This window comes from Oryzias latipes, chromosome 21, assembly GCF_002234675.1.
Source record: "Oryzias latipes chromosome 21, ASM223467v1".
In the NCBI taxonomy this organism is placed as follows: Eukaryota; Metazoa; Chordata; class Actinopteri; order Beloniformes; family Adrianichthyidae; genus Oryzias; species Oryzias latipes.
Genome location: NC_019879.2, coordinates 923,080 through 948,180, shown reverse-complemented (window position 1 = coordinate 948,180; position 25,101 = coordinate 923,080). Strand labels below are relative to the sequence as shown.

The following is a 25,101-nucleotide window of genomic DNA, read 5'->3' as shown; positions in this document are numbered from 1 at the left end:
ATCACAAATCATTGAAGAAAAAAGGTTCAGAGCACTGTCTAGTGGGTCTAGATGACCCACCTCCCAAAGTTAAAGTGCCTAGGATAGCACGAGGGTTAATGAAACACTGTGATCCACTGTGATCCACTGTGTCGAAAGCAGCAGTGAGATTGCGATGAATTAAAACAGTGGATCAACAGTTGAATCATCGCACAACCAGACGGTAACTTCTCTAAAATATCTTGACTTTCTAAAGATAACTCACCTTCTCTAACATTTTTGAAAGAAAAGAAAATGGCCTAAAGTTTAAAAGGACATTAGAGTATAAGTTATGCTTTTTCTAAAAGGGTTGCACAGCAGCATGTTTAAAGAGACATGGTAAGGATTTTTAGACCTATATCTGAATCTTAAAAATGGAAAAATCCCAGAATCTCCAATTTTTCACTTTGAGTTGGGATTGTCTTGCCCGTCATCTTCCTCATTGCTCTTGGCTACATTCTCACTTTGAGCCCAGGCCTGTTGTTCCTTCTCCAGAGCCTTCTCCATCTCAGTGTAGTAGTCAAGGGCCTTCCGCACTGGCTCAATGATGTGATGCTGCAGAAGCAATGAAGGACGTTTATCAGCTTCCCAATAACCAAACGTCACGCGTGAACATCCAGTGTTATATTACCTTCAGACAGGGAAAGAGTTTAGTGAGCTCAATGAGAAGGGGCAGAAGGACAAACCTAATGAAGCCAATTTGAGATGAAGGCTTGGTCACTTTATCTCTGTCCATGAAGGGGGTCACTGGGAGGCCCTCCAACTTTTCCACATCACTCTGCAGTCAAAAAACACGTGTGAAAGGAAACAACTTGATTATCAAAATGTTAACTCAATCAGACCATTGAAGTTTATGGTAATATGGCAGACGGAACGGTGACTTTCAAACATGGCCGACGTAGCTGCTCTCCACATGAAGGCCTGTTGTCAATCCTGTGTCATCAATCCAAAATCAAATTTTTGAACCTTATGTAGCTTAGATCTACTTTCATTTTTTTTGGGTGGAAATATTTAAATAAAATGTCATTTTTGAAAAAGGAACATAGCTGATGACATCTTTAACCAGTGGACCTACTTCCAGGTTTCTTTTCCTTTTTTCTTTTCAAACTTCACAATCTAAACCATAATGTCAGCAAATGCAAAAATCATACTGAGGAAATGGCTGATTGATATGAAAGTTATAAAAAGGACCTTTGATTGTATTGTGAGACCACTATATGTTAAATCGTTAATCTCTCCTTTATAGCAGGTATTTTCCAGGAAGAACTGCTAAAGTTATCTCATTCATAACACAGACATTCCTTCAACAACTATGACCAGAATCACCACTTTCCCAAATTCCCAAAATATTAGAAAAGATGTCAATTTGGTTTTTTGGTCAAAGTGATCAACGACTCTTGGCAATGACAAAAATAACAGAAGGCATTTCAACAGCAATTGATAAGAAGAAATACACAGTTGGAGTGTTTATTGATTTCAAAAAGGCCTTTGATGTTTCCAATTTCAAAGTTCCATCTGTTTGGGGTCAGAGGAATGTCCCTTAACTGGTTAACCAGCTATTTGCATAAAAGGAAGCAATATGTACAATGTGTAGATATGCATGAATATTGAATGTGGAATCCCACACGAAATCAATATTGGGTCCTATTCTTTTTCTTTTATATATTAATAACATTTGTGAAGTCTTAAACGTTTTGAAACTTTATATTTTTGCTGATTTAACAACAAAGAATTAAATCATTTTTTAAATTGAAATTTTTAAAATTGAAAAGGTTAAACTTAAAAACTGGTTTAATAATAATAAGCTTTTATGGAATCAGCAAAAGACTAAGTTTGTGTTTTTTACTCATAAAAGACAGGAGGAGGTAGAACTATCTAGAACTCTGGTAGTACTCTGTGTACAGAGAGAAAGATGTCGATATTGCTTATGAATGTTTTTTAGAAATATTTAGCTCACTTTACAATAAGAACTGTCCAATTTATAAATTCAAGAACAAATTTGCCAAATGCCCTTGGTTAACCACCGGTCTACAAAATGCTTGTAAAAAGAAAAATAACCTGTATAAAAAATTCTTAAAACAGAGGACAAGAGAAACTGAACAAAGATATAAGTCATATCAAAATAAACTAACTGAAATAACACGTTACAGTAAAAAAGTGTACTTCAATAATCTACTGAATGAAAATAAATACAACGTAAAGCGAGTTTGGGAAATATTAAATAACATCATTAATAATGGGACAAAAAAGCGAACTTATCCAGATTATTTTACAGATGAGAAGGGTCAAAGCTATGACATCAATGAAGCAGCAAACGGTATCAATAACTATTTTGTAAACGTGGGTCCAGAGTTGGCAGCGGAAATTCCAAAATGCAAAACTAGCAAAGACAATAATCCAACATCGAAAGGATCCCACACTCAATCTTTCTCTCTGATGTGAACGAAAATGAACTGATATCAATTGTAAATAATTTCAAGAGTAAAAACTCAAAAGATTGTGAGGATATAGATATGAAGGTGGTGAAAAATGTCATCTATAGTTTATCTAAGCCTCTGACATACATATGTAACTTATCATTACAAACTGGGAGATTCCCAAACCAAATGAAAATAGCCAAAGTGATTCCCATCTATAAGAGTGGAGACAAACACCAATTTACAAACTATAGACCTGTTTCTCTTCTTCCACAATTCTCAAAAATTTTAGAAAAAATATTCAATGATAAATTAGCTTTATTTATTTAAAAACATAACATTATAATGAAAACCAATATGGTTTTAGAGAAAATAGATCCACCTCATTGGCTATCATTGATGCTGTGGAGGAAATCACAAACGCTCTGGACAAAAAGAAATATGCAGCTGGAGTTTTCATTGACTTAAAAAAAGCATTTGACTGTCAATCATGACATCCTACTTGACAAACTGGAAGTGTATGGGATAAGAGGACTAGCGTTAACTTGGGTCAAAAGCTATTTAACGGGAAGAAAACAATTTGTCAAGATTGATGAATATACATCAGAAACCAAAGAGATAAGTTGTGGTGTCCCACAAGGATCAATTCTGGGCCCGCTGCTATTCAATATTTACATAAATGATATATTCAATGTTTCAAAGCTTATGAAACTCATATTATTTGCTGATGAAACAAACATATTCTATTCTACAGACAATCATAGGGAACTTATCAAGGTGGTGAACACAGAGTTAAAGAAAATAAAATTATGGATGGATTACAACAAATTATCTTTGAACTTAGATAAAACCAAAGTGATGTTTTTTGGAAACTTCAATGCAAATAAAGAGCTCTCAATTGAAATAAATAATGTATTAATCGAACGTGTTACAGAAATCAAATTCTTTGGGGTTTTTATCGATGACAAACTAAGTTGGAAGCCACACATCAGACACATACAAACTAAAGTCTCAAAAAGTATTTCAATCGTAAATAAATCTAAACATATATTAGGATACAACAGCAGATATTTCTTGTACTGTTCTTTAATATTACCATATTTCACCTACTTTATAGAAATTTGGGGGAATAATTACAAGAGCTCACTACATTCTCTCTTTCTACTTCAAAAACGAGCCGTCAGAGTTGTACATAAAGCCGGATATCTTGATCATACGAACAATCTATTTCATCAATCAAGACTTTTAAAACTGCATGATCTTGTTGATTTTTACACTGCGCAACTTTTATACAGAGCCAGTTGGAAATCGTTACCATTCAACGTCCAAAAACAGTTCTTAGAAAATGAAGGAGGCTACAGACTGAGGGGATGTAGGAACTTCAAGATCAAATTGATAAGAACCACAAAGAAAAGTTTCTGTGTGTCGGTGTGTGGCACTAAACTTTGGAACGGGTTAAGTAATGAGCTCAAAAAATGTTCAAATATTCAAATATTCAAGAAAATGTATAAAGAAACTATTATTTCAGGATATGAAGATAAGAGGATTCAAGGATCAACAGGTGTTTGAATAATTCCAAATCCATGTGTGAACTTGACTGTGGTGAAATAATCAAAGATCCTTTAATCAAAACTAATGACTTTTACATTCTAATGACTACTGAAATGTTTAAATTACAATCAATAAGCTATTGATTTTATTTTACTTGATCTGCAATGTGTAGCAATAATTACTAGTTTGATGTTATCATGTGTTCTAATGATAATCAATTATTATTACATATTGGTACCGTTACTGTTTACTGAAATCATGAATGAATGTTTTCTGAAGATCATCAATCATTTTTAGGCACTGGATTTTGTTACTTGAAGAGAATCTATCTGATCAGAACCGGATTTAAAACACTGTAAAACTATCACATGAATGAACTCAGTAGGGGTGGGATTATATAGGCTTGCTTCTTCCCGCTCCTTTTCAAGCAATAAATCAAACTCTACTTATACCTCAGTTAATTATCTCTGTATTTAATTAAGCATATATGATTTAAGTGACATATTTGTTTTGTTTTCTGTCTTTTTAATCTATGCATTTCATCATTTCTGTAATGAGTTTGATAAATATGTGTAAATTCTTTATTGCTTTGACTACAATGCTTGAAATAAATCAATAAAATCAAAAATCAAAAATCAAATCTATTGATGGGGTCACAGTCCAAAAAGGGTCTAAGTTTAGATTTCTCAGGGTTAATTTTGGATGAAAATTTGTCTTGAAAGCCTCATATATCATGTTCAAAGTAAAATGAGATGTTATATTGTTCAATCACTTTGCCTTATTTCACATATCGTGATGGAGTGTGCTGTAAAACACATAAAACCAATTTAACGCCATTTTGTTTACAGCAGAAAAAGTTATTTTAATAATTCACAAAGTTGGATATAGGGAACATGCAAATGCTTTATTTATGAAGTCAAGATTGTTGAAATTTGAAGATTTAGTAAAACTTTGAGAGGAATGCTCAAAGTTAGAGACAGAAAGATGCCAGAGAGCAAAGAAAAACGTCTTTTTTCCTCCGAGGAGGAAAATCACAGGAGGAGAAATAATTAGAAGTTTCTAGTTACTTTAAGGCCGTCATGATGTAGTTTTTGTCGGGGTAAAAGTTTGGAATGCTCAACAGGAAATTCTGAAAAGTTGTACTAATAATTTTCTATTTAAAAATATTTATCAAGAAGAAAGTTGAGGAATATGTAATTAGTAGTTATTGTGTGGTAGCAGGTGGTAACAGCCTCTAGGATTATATATATATATGTAAAATTGTGGTTATTCTTACTGCTCCTTTCCAGTCATGGAGATGTGTGGACTTGTGTGGCGTGCTGAATATGTTCATGTCATGTGATATTCTTCATGAAGGAAGAAAACAAAAAAAAAAAAAAAAAAAATACTGAATCCGGGTCCGGCAGCGTTAAAGGCGGAGTAGGACGTGTTTCTACGGCTCCCGCAGCTTAATATCCTGTTTCGTATATTTTACGAAGAAAACTACGACAAAAAACGACCCAAAGTATCTCTGAAGATGCCTAGACCACATAAGACCACAGACCTGGCTGCAAAGACGGAAAAAAACTGGAAATAAGCCTGGCAATGAAACCGCAATGAGTGGAGAAGAGCTAACGGCGGCTAACGAGCAAGCTACAGCTGTCCCCCCAGCAGGGATTCTGGATGTGGAGAAATTGGTGGAGAGAATATCCACTGAAGTGCACAAAGCTATGCTAAAAGCTGTGGAGGAGGCTTTTGATAAAAGGATTGAACCGGTGCTGCGGGCACTACAGACTTGCACGTCGGAGATTGCTGGTTTGGGAACTCGGGTAAGCTCAGTGGAGCAGCGGGTGTCCGATCATGAGGACATCTGCAGCGGCCATGATGCGCAGCTTGCAGGTTTCAAATCTAAACTCGAAACGGCGCTCGCCAAAATTGATGACTTGGAGAACCGAAGTCGACATTGCAACATCAGAGCCGTGGGGCTTCCCGAAGGGAGCGAGGGATCTAACCCGGTTCTTTTTGTGGGAAACTTTCTCCCGAAGTTGGTGGACGTGAGCTTCAAAGGAGGAGCGGTGAAAGTGGATCGGTGTCTCCGAGTGCCGGCTGGGGGGAGGACCCCCGGAAAAAGACCTCGGGTATTTCTGGTGAAACTTCACAACTTTCAAGACAAAGTTCGGATCATGCAAGCAGCAGGAAAGAAGCAGACGTTAAAATTTGGCGACGCCCCCATCATGATATTTGATGATTTTTCTGCTGCGGTCTCCAAGAAACGTGAGGAGTTTTCCGCTGTGAAGCGCAGGCTTCGGGAGAGAGGTCTGCAATACGCAATGCTATATCCTTCTACACTCAAAGTCTGGCATGGGGGCCGAAGCAGGGCATTCGAGCGGCCAGAAGAGGCTGCACAGTTCCTGAATGGGCTGGCTGATGACGGGCCGGCCCCCTCCTCTGGAGCTGCACAGGCACCGTGATGGTGGCTGTCTGGATGGGACTTCTGATGTTTATCTAACATGACTGTTATTGGGGGTAAGACTTGTCCTTTTGTTTAAACTGTGCAAGTATATCATGCTCCCCAAAACAAGTCAATGAGGAAAAAGTGAAAAGAAACTGCAGTGATTATAATATGGAACTTGAATTGAAGGCGGAGAAAAGCTGTAACATTTTCATTTGGTAGTCATTTTACTGATCACAACAATGTTAATTGGGCTCACCCGCCCAATACCCCTTCTCTTCCTTTTATCTTTTCATTTATTTTTTACTATTTTCCTCCTGGTTTTACATAAAAATATGAATATCCCTGGGGGTAGGACTTTTGATTTTTCCTTTGAGATTGTGGCAGGTAAATATTTAAGGGGATTGACATTTCGTTTTATTCACAACATTCATAAAATTGATATTTTCTTGGTATTATCCCCTCTTTTGCTTGGTCTTGGTTTTTTTCTTTTGTTGTTGTTATTATTGTTGCTTAAACTCATATTTTGTTTTAAATAATTGTTATTATAAAGAGCTGCGGATCGTTAGAGAAGATTGGGGTTATAGATGTGGGGCTGGTCCGGAATCTTCGTTTCCTTAATTTTCCCTGGCGTTCAGTTGGGGGGTGGTAAAGCGGGGGTAGGGGTTGTTTTTGTTACTTGTTCTGATTCTCATGTTCACAAAAATTTTGCTCTGACCGGTTGTGGCGGTCTGTTTTTCCTTTTTTATTTTATTTATTTATTTTTCTCTTCTTTTTGTTTCTTATGTGCATTTGAACCTTTTGCATCTGACTTTTTTCTAAATACTCATAATGTCGGATAATGAAACTTTGATAAGAATCATGTCCTGGAATTGTAAAGGTCTAAATGGTACAGTAAAGCGTAATAAGATACTGTCTCACGTTAACACAATGGGAGCAGATGTGATGTTTTTGCAAGAAACACACCTTAAAATTTGTAGTCAAACTGTCCTTCGCAAATCCTGGGTGGGCCACTTATTTCACTCAAAATTTAATTTAAAATCAAGGGGCGTGGCTATTTTAATCAGGAAAAATATTCCATTCATTTGTAATGACTCGATCTCTGACCCACAGGGAAGATTTATTATTGTTAAAGGAAAACTTTGTGGCACACCAGTTATTTTAGCAAACATATATGCACCCAACCACGATGATGAACAATTTTTTCAGAAAATAATTTCATCTATTCCCAATATACATACTCACAGCCTGCTTCTTGGTGGAGATTTCAATTGTGTTTTAGATCCTTTGCTCGATAGGTCTTCCAATAGCCAACAAACACTTACCAAATCTGCCAAATTGATTAGACATTTCTTAAATTCGGCCAATCTGGTTGACCCATGGAGAGATCACAACCCCTCTAAACGTGAATACTCATTTTTCTCTCAGCGTCATAATTCCTATTCAAGAATTGATATGTTTCTGGTAGATTCCAAATTAAAACCCATAATTAAAAGAGTACAATATGAAGCTATCGTACTGTCAGACCACGGTCCAGTAACATTACTTCTCGGGTTCCCAAAATTTCCAAGCCCAAGAACATGGAAAATGAACAACAGTTTTTTAACGAATGAATCCTTCAAAGAATTCATTGACTCTCAATTAGCATTTTATTTCGAAACAAACGACTCCCCTGACATCTCTAAACAATGTCTGTGGGAAGCAATGAAAGCCTATATGCGCGGCCAAATTATCTCGCACAGTGTTTTTAAGAGTAAAAAAGAAAAATTAGAAAAGCAGTCACTTGCCCAGCAGATTTTGAAACTAGATCAACAATACTCCTGTAATCCAAATCCTCAAATCCTAGCGGAACGTACAGCATTGCAGACCAAGTTTAATCTACTCTCTACAAATGAGGCAGTGAAATTAATAAAACAGACAAAACAACATTTTTATGAACATGGGGAAAAACCAAGTAGACTTTTAGCTCATCATATTAAAGTAATGGCAGAAAGAAATCAAATTGAGGAAATAATAACAAAATCGGGCACTAAAGCCTCTGACCAACAAGCAATTAATACAGAATTTAAAATGTTTTACAAAGATCTGTACTCATCTGAGGTTGAAGATGCTAACCTTGTAAACAATTTTTTGAAGATCTTTCTATTCCTTTAATTAGTCAAAAGAATAAAACAGAGTTAGAGAGCTCAGTTACATTGGAGGAAGTAAAACAGGCCATTAAAGACCTTCAGAGCTCAAAAGCTCCAGGACCTGATGGCTATACTGTTGAATTTTATAAATCTTTTATTGATAGGCTGGCCCCGGTGTTGTTGCAAGTATATAATGAATCTCTCTGCCTTGGTAGGCTCCCCCAAACTTTTTATCAGGCAACAATATCTGTGATCCATAAAAAAGACAAGGATCCTAGATCTGTGTCCTCATACAGACCTATAAGCCTTTTAAATGTTGATACTAAAATTCTGGCAAAAATTTTAAGTAACAGATTGGAATCAGTTCTACCTACAATTATCCATGCCGATCAAAATGGTTTCATTAAAAATAGACAGCTATCTCATAATCTTCGTCGTCTCTTTAACATCATCTTTACAAGAGGTGAAAAGCCCACACCTGAATTACTCATCTCATTGGATGCGGAGAAGGCCTTTGATAGGGTGGAGTGGTCTTACCTCTTCTTCACCCTTGCAAAATTTGGTTTTGGAAACAGTTTCATCTCCTGGGTCAAATTATTATATGCCTTTCCAGTCGCCTCTATTCAAACAAATGGCTATAGTTCAGAGTACTTTCCACTTGCCAGGTCCACAAGACAGGGCTGCCCATTATCCCCTTTACTTTTTGCTATTGCAATTGAGCCACTTGCAATCTCTTTACGCACTTTGGAGGACTATACAGGCATTTTAAGAGCTAAATGCGAACATAAAGTTTCACTTTATGCGGACAATCTGCTGTTATACGTCTCAAATCCTAGCATTTCTATTCCAAGCATAATGAAAAAACTAGAATTCTTTGGATCCGTATCTAGTTATAAGATAAATATAAATAAAAGTATAATTTTTCCAATTAATGACACCCGTGTCAACATATCTGGACGTCCCCTCAAGATTTCATACCAATTTAAATACTTGGGAGTTACAGTTACATCATCGGTAAAAGAACTTTACAGCCAAAATTTCGCCAAACTAGTTGAACAAACCATCATTGACCTTGAGAGATGGTCTTTTCTTCCACTCTCTCTTGCCGGTCGTGTGGGGTAGGGTTGGGCGATGTCCCCTAATTTGGCCGTTGACGATGTTTGCTGTCAACCATCGGGATGGACGATGACATCGTCGGGGGGGGGGGGGGGGGGGGGGGGGTATTTTTACATTTTTCGTTCTTATATAACTGCTATTCGTTATTTTGCTTTTTTCATTTTATTTCCCAACTAATGACTAATCCGCGATGATCCAGTATAAACTGAGGGAAGTGACTTTAACAGAAAAAGTAACAAGCAAGATAGAAAAGAAGTAGTCCGCTCCCGCACTTAACTAGCGAAGTGGACCGGCGGAGGGCGGATTTACACAGCTTTATGTTTGATGGGAAGGGGGGGGGGGGGTACATGAGCGGTATGTGTGGGAGATTTAAGACTGCGATCCGTCCCGCAGCTCTAGGGGTACGAGCTACCGAACTCAGAACCGGGTCTAAACGTGTGTCTGAGCACAGCTCGGATCGTCAGCAGACAGAGGTTTGAGCTTCAAAGCAGAAATGTCGCTCAGTCCTTAGAAAACATTCAATCAATCACGTGGATTTGTGTTTCCAGTCGTGTCCCGACTAAATAAAGGCTGATGTTATTCACAGGATGCAGCGCCACCCAAAGCTAATGTTGTTAGCCCGTGTTAGCATACTGCTAATCCTGGCTTCGTTCAGAAAAAGCACTGACCACACGGATTAAAATTCAAATGATGAGCGAACAGGTGTTTCATAATAACCGTAACATTATTAAAAGCACGTTTAGAAGATCATCTCGTATTTTACCGAGCTGACATGTCAATATATATAGCCGCTCGGCGCTGTTATCGTTTTGTATTGAATTGTTACATTCAATAAAGTTTGGAAAAAAAGCCGCTCGGCGGAAGTTGTATCCCCTTCCGGTTTTCAAACTGTGCATGTGCCAATACTGCGCGTGTGCGAATGATTTATTCCGACCGAAATTATGACCTTAGTGAACGTTTTTATATTCTGAAAACATTTTTCTGGGCCCATGTACACGGTTGGATTCTAATCCGACCATTGATCCCATCAAGATATTTTGTACATGTAACCGCGGCTTATGATGTCGACGCGCAACGTGGCGGGGGCGTGGCATCACGATGGTGGTCTCTCCATCGGGATGTCAGTCACCCATCACGATGGACGATGATATCGTCCATCGGCACAACCCTAGTGTGGGGGTGATTAAAATGACAGTGCTGCCCAAATTTTTGTTTTTGTTTCAATCTATCCCTCTCCACCTAAGCAAATCTTTCTTCAAAAAATTAGACAAGACAATACTGGAATTCATATGGAATAAGAAAGTCGCTAGGATTAGACGGGAGTTTCTACAAAGACCAAAATCCTCAGGAGGGATGGGCTTACCAAATTTTCAGCTTTATTACTGGGCTTGTAACCTTAAAAATATTTCACTTTGGATCACAGAGAAATCTCCAAACTGGATGGAGATAGAACAGAACCATTGCACCCCTTCTTCCCCTAAGGCATTTGTTTTTGCAGACATAACTACAATATCACTAAAATACATTAAGGATTTGGTTGTATCCCACACAGTCAGAATATGGAAACAGATTGTGCGTCATTTTGGCCTGCAGGCAAATCCATTATCAGGCCCTATTGTTAAAAACCATTTGTTTTCTCCATCAATGAAAAATGATAATTTTGCTGACTGGTATGATCGTGGACTACGTGTTTTCAAAGATCTCTATATTGATGGTTTGTTTCCATCATTTGAACTGTTGAAAGACAAATATAACTTGCCTAACACTCACTTTTTTAAAGTAAGAGACTTTGTTAGACACAACTCTCCAAATTACCCACAACTCCCAGAGGAATCTGTTACTGATTCATTCTTTTTGAAAGACCCTGAGATTAGAGGCGGAATATCACATTTGTACAACAAACTGAGCCACCTCAATGGCCACAGCACTTTGCAGCACTTGAGGGAGGCCTGGCAGGAAGAGCTCGGAATAAATATTTCAGAAGAGCAATGGGATCTAGCTTTAGGCTCCACACACACAACCTCAATCTGTGCCAGGCATGGTTTGATTCAGTTTAAGATAATACACAGGCTCCACTGGACCAGGCTCAGGCTGAGTAAGATATTCCCTGACGTTGACCCTCTGTGTATACGCTGTAGACAGGCTCCAGCATCTTTGTCACACATGTTTTGGGGTTGCTCTAAGCTGTCAAACTTTTGGTCTGATGTTTCTTTGACACTGTCAAAACTTTTAAACCAGACAGTCAAGTTGGACCCCCTCATCGGTATTCATGGAATCACCGACCCCCAAACTTTTAAAAAGAAATCTGAGTGTAGGTTAATTCAGTTCACATGCTCACTTGCACGCCGAATAATACTTTTAAATTGGAAGCAAACGCAGCCTCCCACACACATCCAGTGGATTAGAGACATTTTATGTTTTCTAAATTTAGAAAAAATTAGGTACACCCTGCAAGGACGGGAAGAGAAATTTTTCAATGTTTGGTCCACCTTTATTAAGGACTTTGTAAAAAACAGTTAAATTTGTTTTATTTTTATTTTATCTATTTATTTATTTATTTATTTTTTATTTATTTATTTTTTTCTTTCCACAAACTGTTCTTGTAAGCTGTTGGTGTTGTTTATTAGTAAAATATGTAAAAAACTCAATAAAGAGAATTTAAAAAAAAAAAAAAAAAATACTGAATCCACCAGCTGAAGACACAGGTGACACTAGCACATCCCTAAGGGACACTAATGGAGCAAACAAGATCCAATCATCGCAGCACAACACAGCCTATACCCAACGTCTACACATACGTCTTTAATCTGAAGAATAAAACGCCATGTCACCTGATTAAAGAACTCCTGCAGGAGACAGTCTAACCATGGCTCAGCCACCTCCATGGGTCGAGCTTCATTGGAGATGTCGCTCACTTTGATCAGGATCATCATGAGCTGCTCAATCAGGACACAGACGAAGATTTGAAACTGAGGAGGATGATCATTAAATATTGTAGGGCATGTATATTTAACAGTATTTCCATCCTCAGAGTAGAGCCGGGCATTTTAAAAACGGAGACAAAAAAATGTTTGAGACGGCTTCTACTGGCTTCTACTGGCCAAGGCGCCATCCTCCTCCAGACTTCCTCTGACGGTTTTGCAAGCGTCTACGGTGACATCACGGAAAGTGATGTCATATCAAAGGACAGCAGTGACATCTGGGATCGGTGTCATTCTCCTGAGTGTTCTGGCAAAATGGTCTGAGTGCCATGGATGAGGTCATCCATGAGTCTAACCAGTGGTGGGACCGGTAAGGTTTTTTTGTCCCTGGTTGTTATTAACATTTTCACTTTAGTTTTAAAAATGTGATTTAAAAAAAACGACTTTCTTAGCAGAGGTTTGCCTTACAAAGTAGTAATCTACATATCCCTTAACATCTCCCAACACAGTCCCTTTACTCTGCTGCCCATCACTGGATTTGTTTTACCAGATCTTTGTGCTCCTTGTTGGTAAAGTCAAAAGATGGAAGGGTGGACTTAAACTTGTTGAGTATTTCGTTGTGTCTCGTCATGTCAGTCGCCAGGATGCATCTGCAATTCAAAGACCATAAAATAAATGTTGTTGTTGATCTGGTGTAAACACTGATATGTTATGCATGTCTCACTTGATCATGCCCTCCCTTATCCGTTTGTACTGGTCAGGGGAGAGATTTCTAAAGATGTTGCTCTCTCTCTGCAAAATAGAAAACAGTGAACAAAATTCAGTTTGGTTTAGAACAGTAACAAAAATGGTAACAGATGACGGATGCTACAGAAAACAAAGAGTTGTCTTCTCACCCTTTCTAGAATTTCAAAAGCCACAGCACAGTGATGATTCTCCAGAGGAGAGATGTCATTATAGCGCAGCGCTAGGTCGGTCCGTGCATTTATCTGGAAGAGCAGTTTAAAAAAGGACTCCATAAAGGTTACCAATCATGAAAAATACATTACCCTAAAAGCCTTGCTCTCATGAAATAAAACCAAGTACAATAGGCTTGTTCTACAGGCTGATACTCTGTGTCCTTTCAGGGTCACAGCATCACCAGAGTTAATCCCAGATCTGATGGCAGTCATGGTAATGAGTCGGCCTCGTAGGAGAACAGTACTGCACTAAAATGTTCAAACATTTTTGATGTCAAAGCTAATATGAAGCACAGAAGGACCTCCCAAGAGAAAATGGGTCCAAAGACAAAAGTAAAGATTTTATGGTCAAAGAAAGAACATGAAGTTGATTTTTGGCAGACTGTTGACTTGGCCGTGTTCCGAGGCAGAAATGTGGTAGACAATGTAAACGGTTTATGACTTAATATAATAACTGTGTCCATCTTCCAGAGGGTTGAAGGCGGACGCTTCTCTGGCAAAAGGAACATGTTTATATCCCAAAGTTTGTTCATAAACCAGTTGCTCCTTCTGTTGTGGGAGGAGCTACCATCCAAAGTTTTTGCCTCATTGGAAGACACAGATTAGGTTAAGAGATCAGCTTCATTTATTGTGCCGAGCTCCACAAAAGTAGGGTATAAGTAGTATATAAGGTATAAGTAGGATAATCACACAGAGGCAGGATTTACAGGTACTTTTTTCATACTTTGTGGCAAGAACTAGCCCACACTATAGATTCGGAGGCTGCAAAACCCTCAAAATATTTGCAATGTGGCTGTGGCGCAACGGCGTGGGGGTTGATTCCCAATCGGAATATCGCAGGTTCGATTCCCCTTGACGTGTCCTTGGGCAAGACACTTGTGGCACTTATAGCTTGGTGCCGGTGTTCGGTAGTGGAGGCGCCATCAGTGTGTGAATGTGTGACTGTAAAGTACTTTGGGCCTTTGAGGAAGAGCGCTATGCAAGTATACGCCATTAACTATGTTTATCAATCACTCACATAATAAGAAACAGTTATTGAAATATTGAGATATTCACTTCTTAGCTGATCAGCTTTTGCTGGAGGCACCATGGTCCAACAGGAAGTTCAGAAGTGAATGAGCGTTCTCATTCTGGATGGTTTTACCGCTGAGCGTTCAGCCGGCCTCCTCACTGTCCGTTTGTTAAAAACTTCTCCAAACCTGGTTTTATAGCCTGCATGAGACTCTGCCCTGCTGATGCGATTGTCTGTTTTTAGGTTTATCTTGCGTTTTTGTGTTTTTATGACACTAATTTATAATTTTTTTTCCTTTTAATTGTTTTAACCTATTATTTGTTATTTTAAATGTTTCAAGCTTTTTATCTATGATGCCTTGTTCGAAACATTTTAGGCACCATAAAAATAAACTGAGTTGAGTTAACAAATATATAATACAAATTTGTTATATAATATATATAATATAAATGTCTCTAAATGCCATAACATTTTACTAGTGTCTGTCTTCTATTTTTAAGGAATGAAGTGTTACACAACATGATTACAGGTGGTAGAAGACAGAAAAGGGTCAGAACAAATAACATACAGTTTCTTATTAATCTTATATGAATCACTTTATTTACTGCAATATTTGATAAAGTATTTAAATGTATTTCATTGGAAAATTCTAATTTTAAACTTTCCGTTTGAAATTGAATGACCTCAAGTCACAATACCAGTGAACCTGGTTGAAGTCAAAAGTTCAATTCAGTAATCAGTTACTGCATGATTTGTGCCCAGTCCAAGTACGCATACAAACAAGGAATTACACAAAAACATGTCTTTTTTTTTTGTTGCTTTACCTGATATGCATTGTTGTAACCTGTGTGGTCAAGGTCATGGCAGACTGCAGAGGTCAGCATAATCAGAAGGTTGATGCTGTCCATTTTGCTCCTGAGGTCAGTCAGCCAGATCAAACCATACATCTATTTGAAAACATTTCCAAAATAAGTTCAATATAATGAAATCATTCACACAAAATATACAAAAATGAATGTTTTCTGTGCCCTGTGATGGACTAGTGACCCATCCTGGGTGTACTTCGTCTTCGCCCCACAGTGACCCCCAGTGGCGGTTTACCCCTGGGCCATGTAGGAGGTAAACCATACTGCAATCTTGAGGGAATGCTCCCAGAAGAGACAAAAAATCTAAAGGTTCTATAAACTATAATAGGCCATTTCCACGTTCAGTAACTGAATCGTGTTAGGGCGCCACTATCACGCCAACTTCCTGCTCTAATGACGGTGGAGGACCGACGCGCAGCGGCGGATGAGGATGTAAGCAGGGAGGGGGGCAGGAAAGGGGCTTAGACATCTTACAAATCCAGACCGCTCCACACACAAACTGCTGCTTTTTAATAAATAAATAGTTTTTTATAATAAAATTAACATACTTTAGGGGGTTTATTGAAAATGCAATAAAATGAATCTTGGGATAGACTGTGGCACGCGGGCAACCTGTTTCCTCACGGCAGAGTCAAGCCTTAGATTTCTTTTAGAAGTTCCTCTATAAGTATTTTTTTTTGTGGGGGGTCATATGTGTTAACGGAGGGGAATGGGAAGGGTGAAGGGGTGGGTTGGGTTTTTATTGTAATATTTAGCGGGTTTTTTTGGTGTTGATGTCAAAGTGCTTCAAGTTGAGTTATGAGAAGCACTTTTTTTATAAATAAAGTTTGATTTGATTTGATTTGACAGCGTCAACTGTAGGATAATAGAGCATGAAGTCCATCCAGTCAGATCCTCCTGAACAAACAACTGCTGTTCCATTTGTTCCAAAGGCTCATTTTTAAAGCAAAACTTCTGCCAATGACGGCCACGAAACTCAAACATTAAAAGTCCACATGTGGGGGGGGGGGGGGAGGGGGGGCAGATCCCATAGGATGGGGAACAAACATAAACATTTATACAGAATGTGGTTATTAAACAGGAACTACTAAATGACTAAATCTCAAAGACTCACCATCTGGGTCACACAGAAGCAGTGTTTGAAGTTATGAAAAGGAATGTTGTTGTATCTTCTGTAGACCTCAAACAGGAACTGTTGCAGGGTTTCAGGCTCAATATTAAAGCTTGCTACAAAATCCAAGTCTGTATACATGACTTGCAGCAGGACCATGATCTCAGCATCCTCCCACTGCCTGTGGACACATAAAACACTACTTATTACATTTGTCTGCAAGTGACCGTCACATTTTTTGACAACCGTTCTTCTACGTCGTCACTTGACCTTACGTCTATTTACAGCGGGTACAGAAAACTATGAAGTAATATCTGTGCCACAACAATGAGAACAAAAGTCGCAGCCTTGAAATGCAAATTTCCTAAATTAAAACATAACGTTTCGTTTTAAAAACAAAACTTTTTAAGTAGTGAATGAAAATATGAATGCATTCAGGGAAATTCATGGAAACAGGCAATTGTTTGCTTTTTCAAAGATTTTTCTTTGCTTTTCAAAATATGTTTTGCATTTCCAACTCAACTGCGTTGCTTGAATGTTGCTTTCTGTCTGTAATGGGAGGAACCTGGGGGTGTCACTGCCCCCACAGGGCAGAAATAGGACGAGTGTTTCCTGTTAATAACCAGGTAGCTCACAGAGCTGCGGTATTTGGCAAAACAGTTTTCTCTTTATCTGTGATTGCTGATGCTCTAGGTCAGTGTTTTTCAACCAGTGTGCCGCGGCACACTAGTGTGCCGTGGGAGATGGTCAAGTGTGCCGTGGGAAATTACCCTCATTAATCATTCACTGATCTAAAAACATTTTCCATCTCCAGGAAATCAGCTCTTTGTTCATCCAAACAGGCCCTGATAAAACACTGAGTAGTGAGGAATATAAAAGATCTTAAAATTACTTTTTCTTTGTGTTTATTTGATTCTATTAAAAACATTTTGATAAGAATGACGGTATTTACCTGCAGCTATAGCGGTTTGCGGGAAAGTCCCGCCCCTTTACCTGTCTCCGCCAATCATTGTTGAAGGCTTAATCACATGTAAGCAGTCTGACCAATCAGAAGTGGTTAAAGTCTTCACTTCCTTGTTCTTAATTCTGCTCATAAAGTCTCTCAGTTCCAACAAAAATACCAGCTAAAGCTCGTCTTTAGCGGTGTAGCTTTCCACAGAGTCCGGTGTCAGACCGTGTCAGACCGTGAACAAAACAATGAAGCTCACAGACGCGAGTCTTTCTGCCCTTTTTCGGCAGTTTTCACACTACATCTCCCATGATGCATTGGCTTAAAGGGCCAGTGTCCCAGCGCACAATGAGTGCGCGTGAAATGTCTAGAAACCTCAACGGACAAACAAACAGTTTCTAAATTTTCTAATTTAACTTTTATTTCATCTCTTAGAAAAAACAGCCGCAACTTCCTGCTTTTTTGGCCACAATTATCACAAAATGCACGTGAGATTGCGAGGGGGGGGGTGTGCCGCGGGATTTTTGTCAAGGTTAAAGTGTGCCGTGGCTCAAAAAAGGTTGAAAAACACTGCTCTAGGTAGTGGCTAATAGCCTTTTTCTTAACACACCTACCCCCCACCCATCTCCCCCCATGAACAGTGGTCAGTCAAATCTCCCCCCTGAACCACAATCCCTGCACTACATGCCACTTTGGACCCCACATATATTTACTGTAAATTCTTGGATTCGTACTTTATTAGTTAGATTAGATTATATTTTCTTTGATTGTCATTGTCCATTGTAAAATGAAATTGAAGCATCACCATCTCACTGCGAAAATAACGAAATATAAAATTAAATAAATCAGTCTGTACAACAAGCACAAGTGTACAAATATAAACTGTAATCAGGAATGTCCAAAATGTCTTTGCGACCATGTCAGATGTGCAAGAGGTAGCGATGAGGTAGAGTGTTGACGTTGGGTAGATACTTAAGTGGACAGAAGTATGGATAAGTCTATATATATATATAAACATGTACATATGGATGTGCTATTGCAGATTTTATCAGTGCATTTTAGAACTGAGGATGGGTATTGCCTTTGGAAAGAAGCTGTTTTTGAGTCTGTTTGTTCTGCTTCTGATGCCTCTGTAGCGCCTCCCAGAGGGCAGCAGGTGGAACAGGTCTGAGCCGTGGTGTGAACTGTCCTTGATGATGTTCTGAGCCCTAGTGATGCAGCGCGCGGAGTATATGTCCGTCAGGGTGGGGAGAGGGCCCCCGATGGTCTTCTGAGCTGTCTCTACGACTCTCTGCAGTCTCTCCTTGTCCGTGACGGTGCAGAACCAAACTGTTCTGCAGTGTGAGCGGATCTGTTAATGTTGTAAATTGTCTGTATTTTGTTGTCTATACATGAGAGCCAGAAACTGAATTTGGATTCACTGTATGTTGAAAACATGAAGAACCGACAATGAAGTTAACTTTGATTAAGGTCCTTTAGTCACTTGCTGGTAAGTAGTTTGTCTAGAAAGTGTTTGCCGTCACGTCTGTCGTGTGCTGCTGGTCTCTCACCCTGTTCTCCGGTTAACATACATTTTAAAGTTTGTCCACCTTGATCACACCTCTGTTTTAGTCGACGCACAATGAAAAAGACAACAGAGAATCAGTGAGCACACACTCCCTGTGTGCTTCAAAGCTGTGCTTCCTTTGATGCCCTAATTGAAAGTAGCAGCTTTGTGTAGACCCATTCATATTCAAATGAAGGTTCTGATCAAATGAAAAGGCCTTTAAAGCTGTTGTTAGCTCAGCCACCCCCTCAGTCTCAGCACTTAGGAAACAGCTTCAGCCATGACCAGAGGCAGGATCTAAATGTTATATATGACATAAGAGGATGAAAACGGGATGAAAAGCAGTCAGATGGTTCGCTGTGGCCATCTCCAAAGGGAGCAGAGAAGCAAATCCTGATTCAAAATGTTCTGCATACTGAAAAAATGAGAGACTCTTGCATCATAAATCATAACATATGAAGCATTATTTTAACATTTTAGATTCCTGAGGAGGTGTGATGTGGACCAGAGGCTGCTTATGAACGTCTACAGGCCCGTACAGACCGGGACGAATATTCGCCAGGCGTTATTCGCCAGCGTTTTTCGCCACGTTTTTTGTGTTCACACCCAGGCGATTTTGGCTGACGATGAGCCGAGCGAACATGCAATTTCATTCCCTGACATTAGATGGCGCTTAATGTAAACAGAAATACTTCTGTACACAAGGTGGCGCTGCGCAACTTTACGCTTCTTAAAGTCGCTTTTCACTCAGAAGAAGAGGGCAAGTATTTACGCGCTTGTTAGAATCATACAAAGAAAACATGAATATTTCGGGGATATTTTAGAATGTCCGTCATAATTTCTTCGCGGCAGTGTAGACGCTACTTGGCGTCTAACTTCTTCGCTGGTATGTGTGCTCAGCAAGGCAGTTTTGTGTTTGAGCGCCCCCGAGTTGTGTTTTACTGTAACTTCAGAAGCTCCAGACACGTGTGCAAAAGCGCCATTCTCATTGGTCGAAAAGATTTCGACGCGAGGCGTCAAAAAAAAAAACGTACCCGAGGCGTTTTTTTTTTTTTTGACGCTTTGACGTGTGGCGTTTTTTCGCGTCTGTGTGCACACTCTCATTGGTGCCCTTTGTTTAGTCACGAGGGGTTAAACGTCGCCGAAAATCGGCGGCGAAATTCGTCCCGGTGTGAACAGGCCTTACCACCGCTCCGTGGCGAGCACCCCCACCCGTGTGGCTGTGCAGAAGGTCATCAACACAGTCCAGACCCATCGTTTGTCCTGCGAGACCACTACCAATAAAGAACTAAATCAGTGCTTGACAATCCTAACCCACTCTGCCCACCACCTGTTTGACCCTCCGGACGCCGCTACGGTCAATCAGGTCACACGCCACCACACTAACAGACAGCACTCTACACTTTCCCTGTTTTTATTCTGGTGTCTCTTGTTTTTTTTATTGCCGTATGCTGTTTCTCATTGTTATTGTTTCCCTCACTATTTTCTTGTACACTGCTGCTGTTGGACCATTCAGTTTAACTGCTGCTGGCAGTCACACTGAAGTCTATTCTATTTATTTTCTGCTTATATTATCATTACTGCTGGAAAGAAATCATACAAATGTTTTGAATCAAAGTATGGCTAAAACCAGCTGAAGCTGAGTAGGACTAGTGTTTTTTAGATAGAAATTAAAAAGTAGGGCCCACTAAAACTGCTTTTTTAAGAGTACCATTTCAAAACTTCTGCAAAAAGTTTCTTATGTAACTGTAACCAAGTTAGTTAACCAAGCCCAGTTTTTTGTGCTAGAAACCCCCTTAATGTGTATTCATTGATCAGAAATGCATAAAGGATCGCACCCACCACTTTGCCCATTTAGCAGACTGGTAACTAAATCAAGTGCAACAAGTTTTTTCCCATGATAAACACTCAAACCTTAAAAGCCTTCAGGCCTCGAGTCTGCAATCAGCACTAAAACTTTGCTACCAGATTTTTGGTGAAAATTTACCAGTTATCAAATGTGGGGGTCTTCAAGTAGTTCCGCACTTCTTCTGATACTTCCAGAGAGCTGCAGACGAACCAAAGACAGCAGGACTACAGACAGGCAGCACTCAGAAATGTGGGCAGTGACGTTAGCGTGACGCCAAACCTCATCTGTAGAAACTTCTCCCGTACTCGCTCACATTCCTCCCTAGTTTTCTGGAGAGTTCTCTTGTGGTAGAACGGAGAGGGTTTGTGAGTTCCCTCAGAAAGATCTTTGAACAGCCCCAGCCAGCTCAAATGCTCAACGTTCTTGACAGAAGGAAAAAGGAATCATTAAATGTGCTTGTTCTACCACACATCACTGTGCATCACTTATTTAAAGATGTTGTGAAACATTCACTGTAAGTCTAGGTAGACATATTCTGTAACCATGCATCAGTCTCTGTACATTTAAAGTGATCAAATTAAAAAAGGTCAGCTTTTCTTTTCTGTTGGTTTTATGTTCTGATCTGGTCGTCTGGGGACGACAAACATGTTTGTGCAATTTAGAAGAATCGGCAAAAGTAAACTCTTGGATTTTATTGGCAATTAAGTTTTTTTTGATAGCCACGTCCACATTCCTACATATGTATCTCATTTTGTTTTCTTTCAGCTTGAGCCAATAACTCCTGTATCAAACTTTGTCTATTCTAAAAAAATGTGCATGGAACAGGGGGGCACCGCGTTTGCGACCTAGCCAAACAAATGCTGATAAAATCTACAGATTCTAAAACCAACATTATTTTCCATGTAGCTTCCCAATGAAGCTTAAGCAGGAAGGAGAAAATAGATCAAAATCCCCAAGTTTGCAGCTGGTCCTAAAGGTAATTTTTTGTAGAAAATAAACACAAACTGACAAAATGAAAAGTTAGAATCAAAAACTTCAAAATCCTCTGTTCTGGTTTTAGGCAGGGATGTCCTATGAGCTTCTCATCATATTAGGAATTCAAGGAAGTTGAAATCAGTTCAATAGTACGCCTTTCAGAGAAACTCAAACTTTGACTCCAGCATCCTTAACCAGAAGTTATTCTCCTCAGAAAGCTAAAAACTCAGATATAATAAAACCTCCAGCTTGCTGATGTACCTCCAGCTTCTCCCGAAAAGAGTCCACCTGTTTCTTCATTTCAAACACCACTGAAGGGGTTTTGTCGTCATAGATCAGAATGTTCCTCTCCAAGCATTGCAGTCTGGAATTACACAAGACAGGGATGTGTTCACTGACCTCGAGTCTTTTTTGAGTTGCTCAAAGTTTCTAAAATTACTGTTTATTTCCCTGATATAAATGTTTTTGGAGTAAATGTGCACATCTATCTATCTATCTATCTATCTTCTTAACTCACAGAGGTGCCCGAGCCTGTCCCAGCAACTGTTGGGCAAAGGCAGGGTACACTCTGGACGGGTCGCCAATCTGTTGCAGGTCCACACTATTACTCCCACACACCTAAGGACACTTAGTCTAGAGTAACCAATGAAGCATGTTTTTGGGCTGTGGGAGGAAGCTGGAGTACCTGGAGAAAATGTTAGATTAAGGAATTAACCCTGGATCCCTAAAGCATGAGTGAGGTATCTCATTGTGGGACAGACCCCAATGCTCTGTCACCAGAAGCTTCTTTCCCATTATGCCAGTCCTGACTAGTAGATGGAAAGTGACCTTCTCCTCCTGAGTTTAACCCTGGGCTCAAACTGCATCCAGTCCAGCTGCGGTGTGGCCGCCGGAGTCTTAAAGTGAGCCTTAAAAAGTGTGTAAGGCACTCACACGGCGTATAGTCTAGTAATTTAGGTCGGATGCCCGAGTGATCCAAACCCCTTTTTGTGAAGTTGGGGAAAATGAAACAGCCTAAACCAGAAATCACGCGAGTGGGTGTAACGTGCATCCAGTTCATTTTCCACCGTGGTTCCACTGACACTAAGGGTCTGATAGAGCATCATGTTGGTCATTTAACAGCATGGACGATGCGAGGCTGATCACAGAAGTCCAGAACCACCCCATCCTATGTGACACTGCACATCCTCTTTATAAGGATATAACACCAAAAAGAACAGAGCTGGAGCAGGACTGCAGCCAACCGTAGCCAACGTGGGTCATCTGCAGTAGCTACACCAGAGCCCGACTGGATGATGTGTAAGGCCAGGGTAAGGAAGCCCACCTCTTCTGGCTCCAGGCAAGAAGGGTGGTCTGGTGAGATAGTTTGCTTATGTTTCAGAGAACCAGGGTTAAATCCTGCAAATCTTGCTCCAGGCTTTTTGTTTTCACAGGTCTGTTCCTATAAATGTCTGTGTTGGTGTCAAATTAATCCGGCCCGAAACAAACCGCAGTTATTAATGTCTTCTCCGTGATCATGCTTTGTTTCTGTGGTTTTGAAAAGGATGCTACACACACGTCACTATCCAATCCCAGTCCCTGATCGGTCACAGTGCTGCGATTCAGCATGAAAAAGTTCAACCGGTTGAACTTTCAGGTCGCAATCAATGAATGCCCGATTTGTACGAGGGCCCGTGACCCGACTTCAAAACATGCATGGCGATGCACGATCACGTGCGTTCCAGGTGCAGCGAACTGAAACTCTGGTGTGCGTGCGGTTTGCATAGACTTTTGATAGAAAGTGGCCGCTTGAAGGCGAGTTGACGACCTTTTTTCTATCGATGAAAGGTCAAGCCCCCCAGCAAGCTCGGCCCCTGAAAGAATGAAAGAAGAGAGACGGTCAACAGTCTGCTGTCCTCAAACACTGCAATGCTAAAGGCCAGAAGGGAAGGGGACCTGGTGGCTGGTGGCTGCAGTCTGTGGCCACAACCTCCAGCCTGTAGCAGCTGCTGGGGCTGTTGGGCTCCAGACGGGTGGAGATATTGATGATGCTGCCTTTGGGGCTGTAGAGTTTCAGGATGTCATGGGGTCCTGCCTCTGCTGCGGATCGAAAAAGATCTGCCAAAAAAGTTTGAACGACTAAAGTTCCACAGGTTTTTTTCATCATTTACATAGAAATCTATATAATGAAGTGGTGCACAGCGGTGGACGGCTACTAAATAAAAAAGGACTCTAATGCATTTCTGGTGGAACCACACCATTGAATGTATGTAGTAAACTGGACAGAGCGAGGATGACATCCGTCTGTCTAAGTCAACGTTTCTATGGCAACCACTGCCACCAATCAAGAGTAAGCTTGTTCAACAAACAAAAGTGTTTTAAATGCATGCAGGCCTTTAATAACAAACTTCATTCAAAAGGAATTTCTCAAATGAAAATAAAATGGATAGACGGTTGAACGAGAAGCTCTGACCTTTGACATCCTGATCTGGACAGTCGACAGGGAACTCCGCCTGCTCTGGCGTCCCGTTCACTGTGAAGTAAATGACTTTTGTTTCCATGGCGTGAATCGGCTCTGGTGTGGCGCCGTCCTCTGCTGATCGAGGTCTGACGTCCGTCTGTCCCCTCTCATTATTCCTCTGCTGAACACCCCCCCCCCCCCCTTGTGTGCCCCTCCCTCAAGTTGTTTTGTTCATAAGACAATGTGCATAAATACATAGAAATGTGGGTTTTCATCTGTACAACCAATCCGTTATGTTGATTTCTTTTAAATCATTTTTAAATGTGTTGACATTGTCCTGCAACATTAAACTTGTTGGTTTACAGAACAGATATTTTAGTATTTGCCGTCTTATTGAACCCAATGTCATTTTATATTATGGAAACCTGCTTATATACGAGCTGGTCACTGCCAACGCTGGGAATGTGTTGCCCGGTATCTGGGTGGTTTTCCTGCTTTGAGGGTTGCATTACGGCTGCCACCCTGTGTGTGTGTCTTTGGGGGGGGGGGCTGCTGTGGTCTTTTAAGCCTTTCTGCTACTGGGCTGGAATCCACCAGTTTCTCTGCATCTCCCCTGAGACTTAACTACATGCTGGCATGCACATGCATAAAAACATTCATATAAAAACATGACAGATGTGGAATATTTCTTTGCATTCGCCCCCGTTCTCTTCCATTTATTTCCTCCCAGCTTCCCCATCAGTAAACTCCAGCGATGATAATAAATCAGTTTATCTCCTCTATAGGGTCAAATCTGGATTGAAGGGAATAA

At 40.0% G+C, this 25,101-nt stretch overlaps 1 protein-coding gene across 2 annotated transcripts; it reads right to left on the bottom strand.

The window, feature by feature from the left end:
* Nucleotides 1-24,433, bottom strand: LOC101166781 (high affinity cGMP-specific 3',5'-cyclic phosphodiesterase 9A). Of its 2 annotated transcripts, none has more exons than XM_023951078.1 (14): nt 24,303-24,433; nt 23,786-23,947; nt 23,658-23,703; nt 22,112-22,214; nt 21,155-21,297; nt 21,014-21,073; nt 16,535-16,712; nt 15,379-15,501; nt 13,480-13,572; nt 13,308-13,375; nt 13,131-13,233; nt 12,494-12,598; nt 650-796; nt 1-573 (listed from the first exon to the last, which is right to left on the bottom strand). In XM_023951078.1, the coding sequence occupies exons 1-14, from the start codon at nt 24,388-24,390 to the stop codon at nt 421-423; spliced, it is 1,572 nt and encodes a 523-aa protein (XP_023806846.1). In that variant the 5' UTR covers nt 24,391-24,433; the 3' UTR covers nt 1-420. The 2 variants fall into 2 exon arrangements, with proteins under 2 accessions (XP_023806846.1, XP_023806847.1); XM_023951079.1 differs by having other exon boundaries at nt 705-796.
* Between the last annotated feature and the right edge of the window lie 668 nt (nt 24,434-25,101).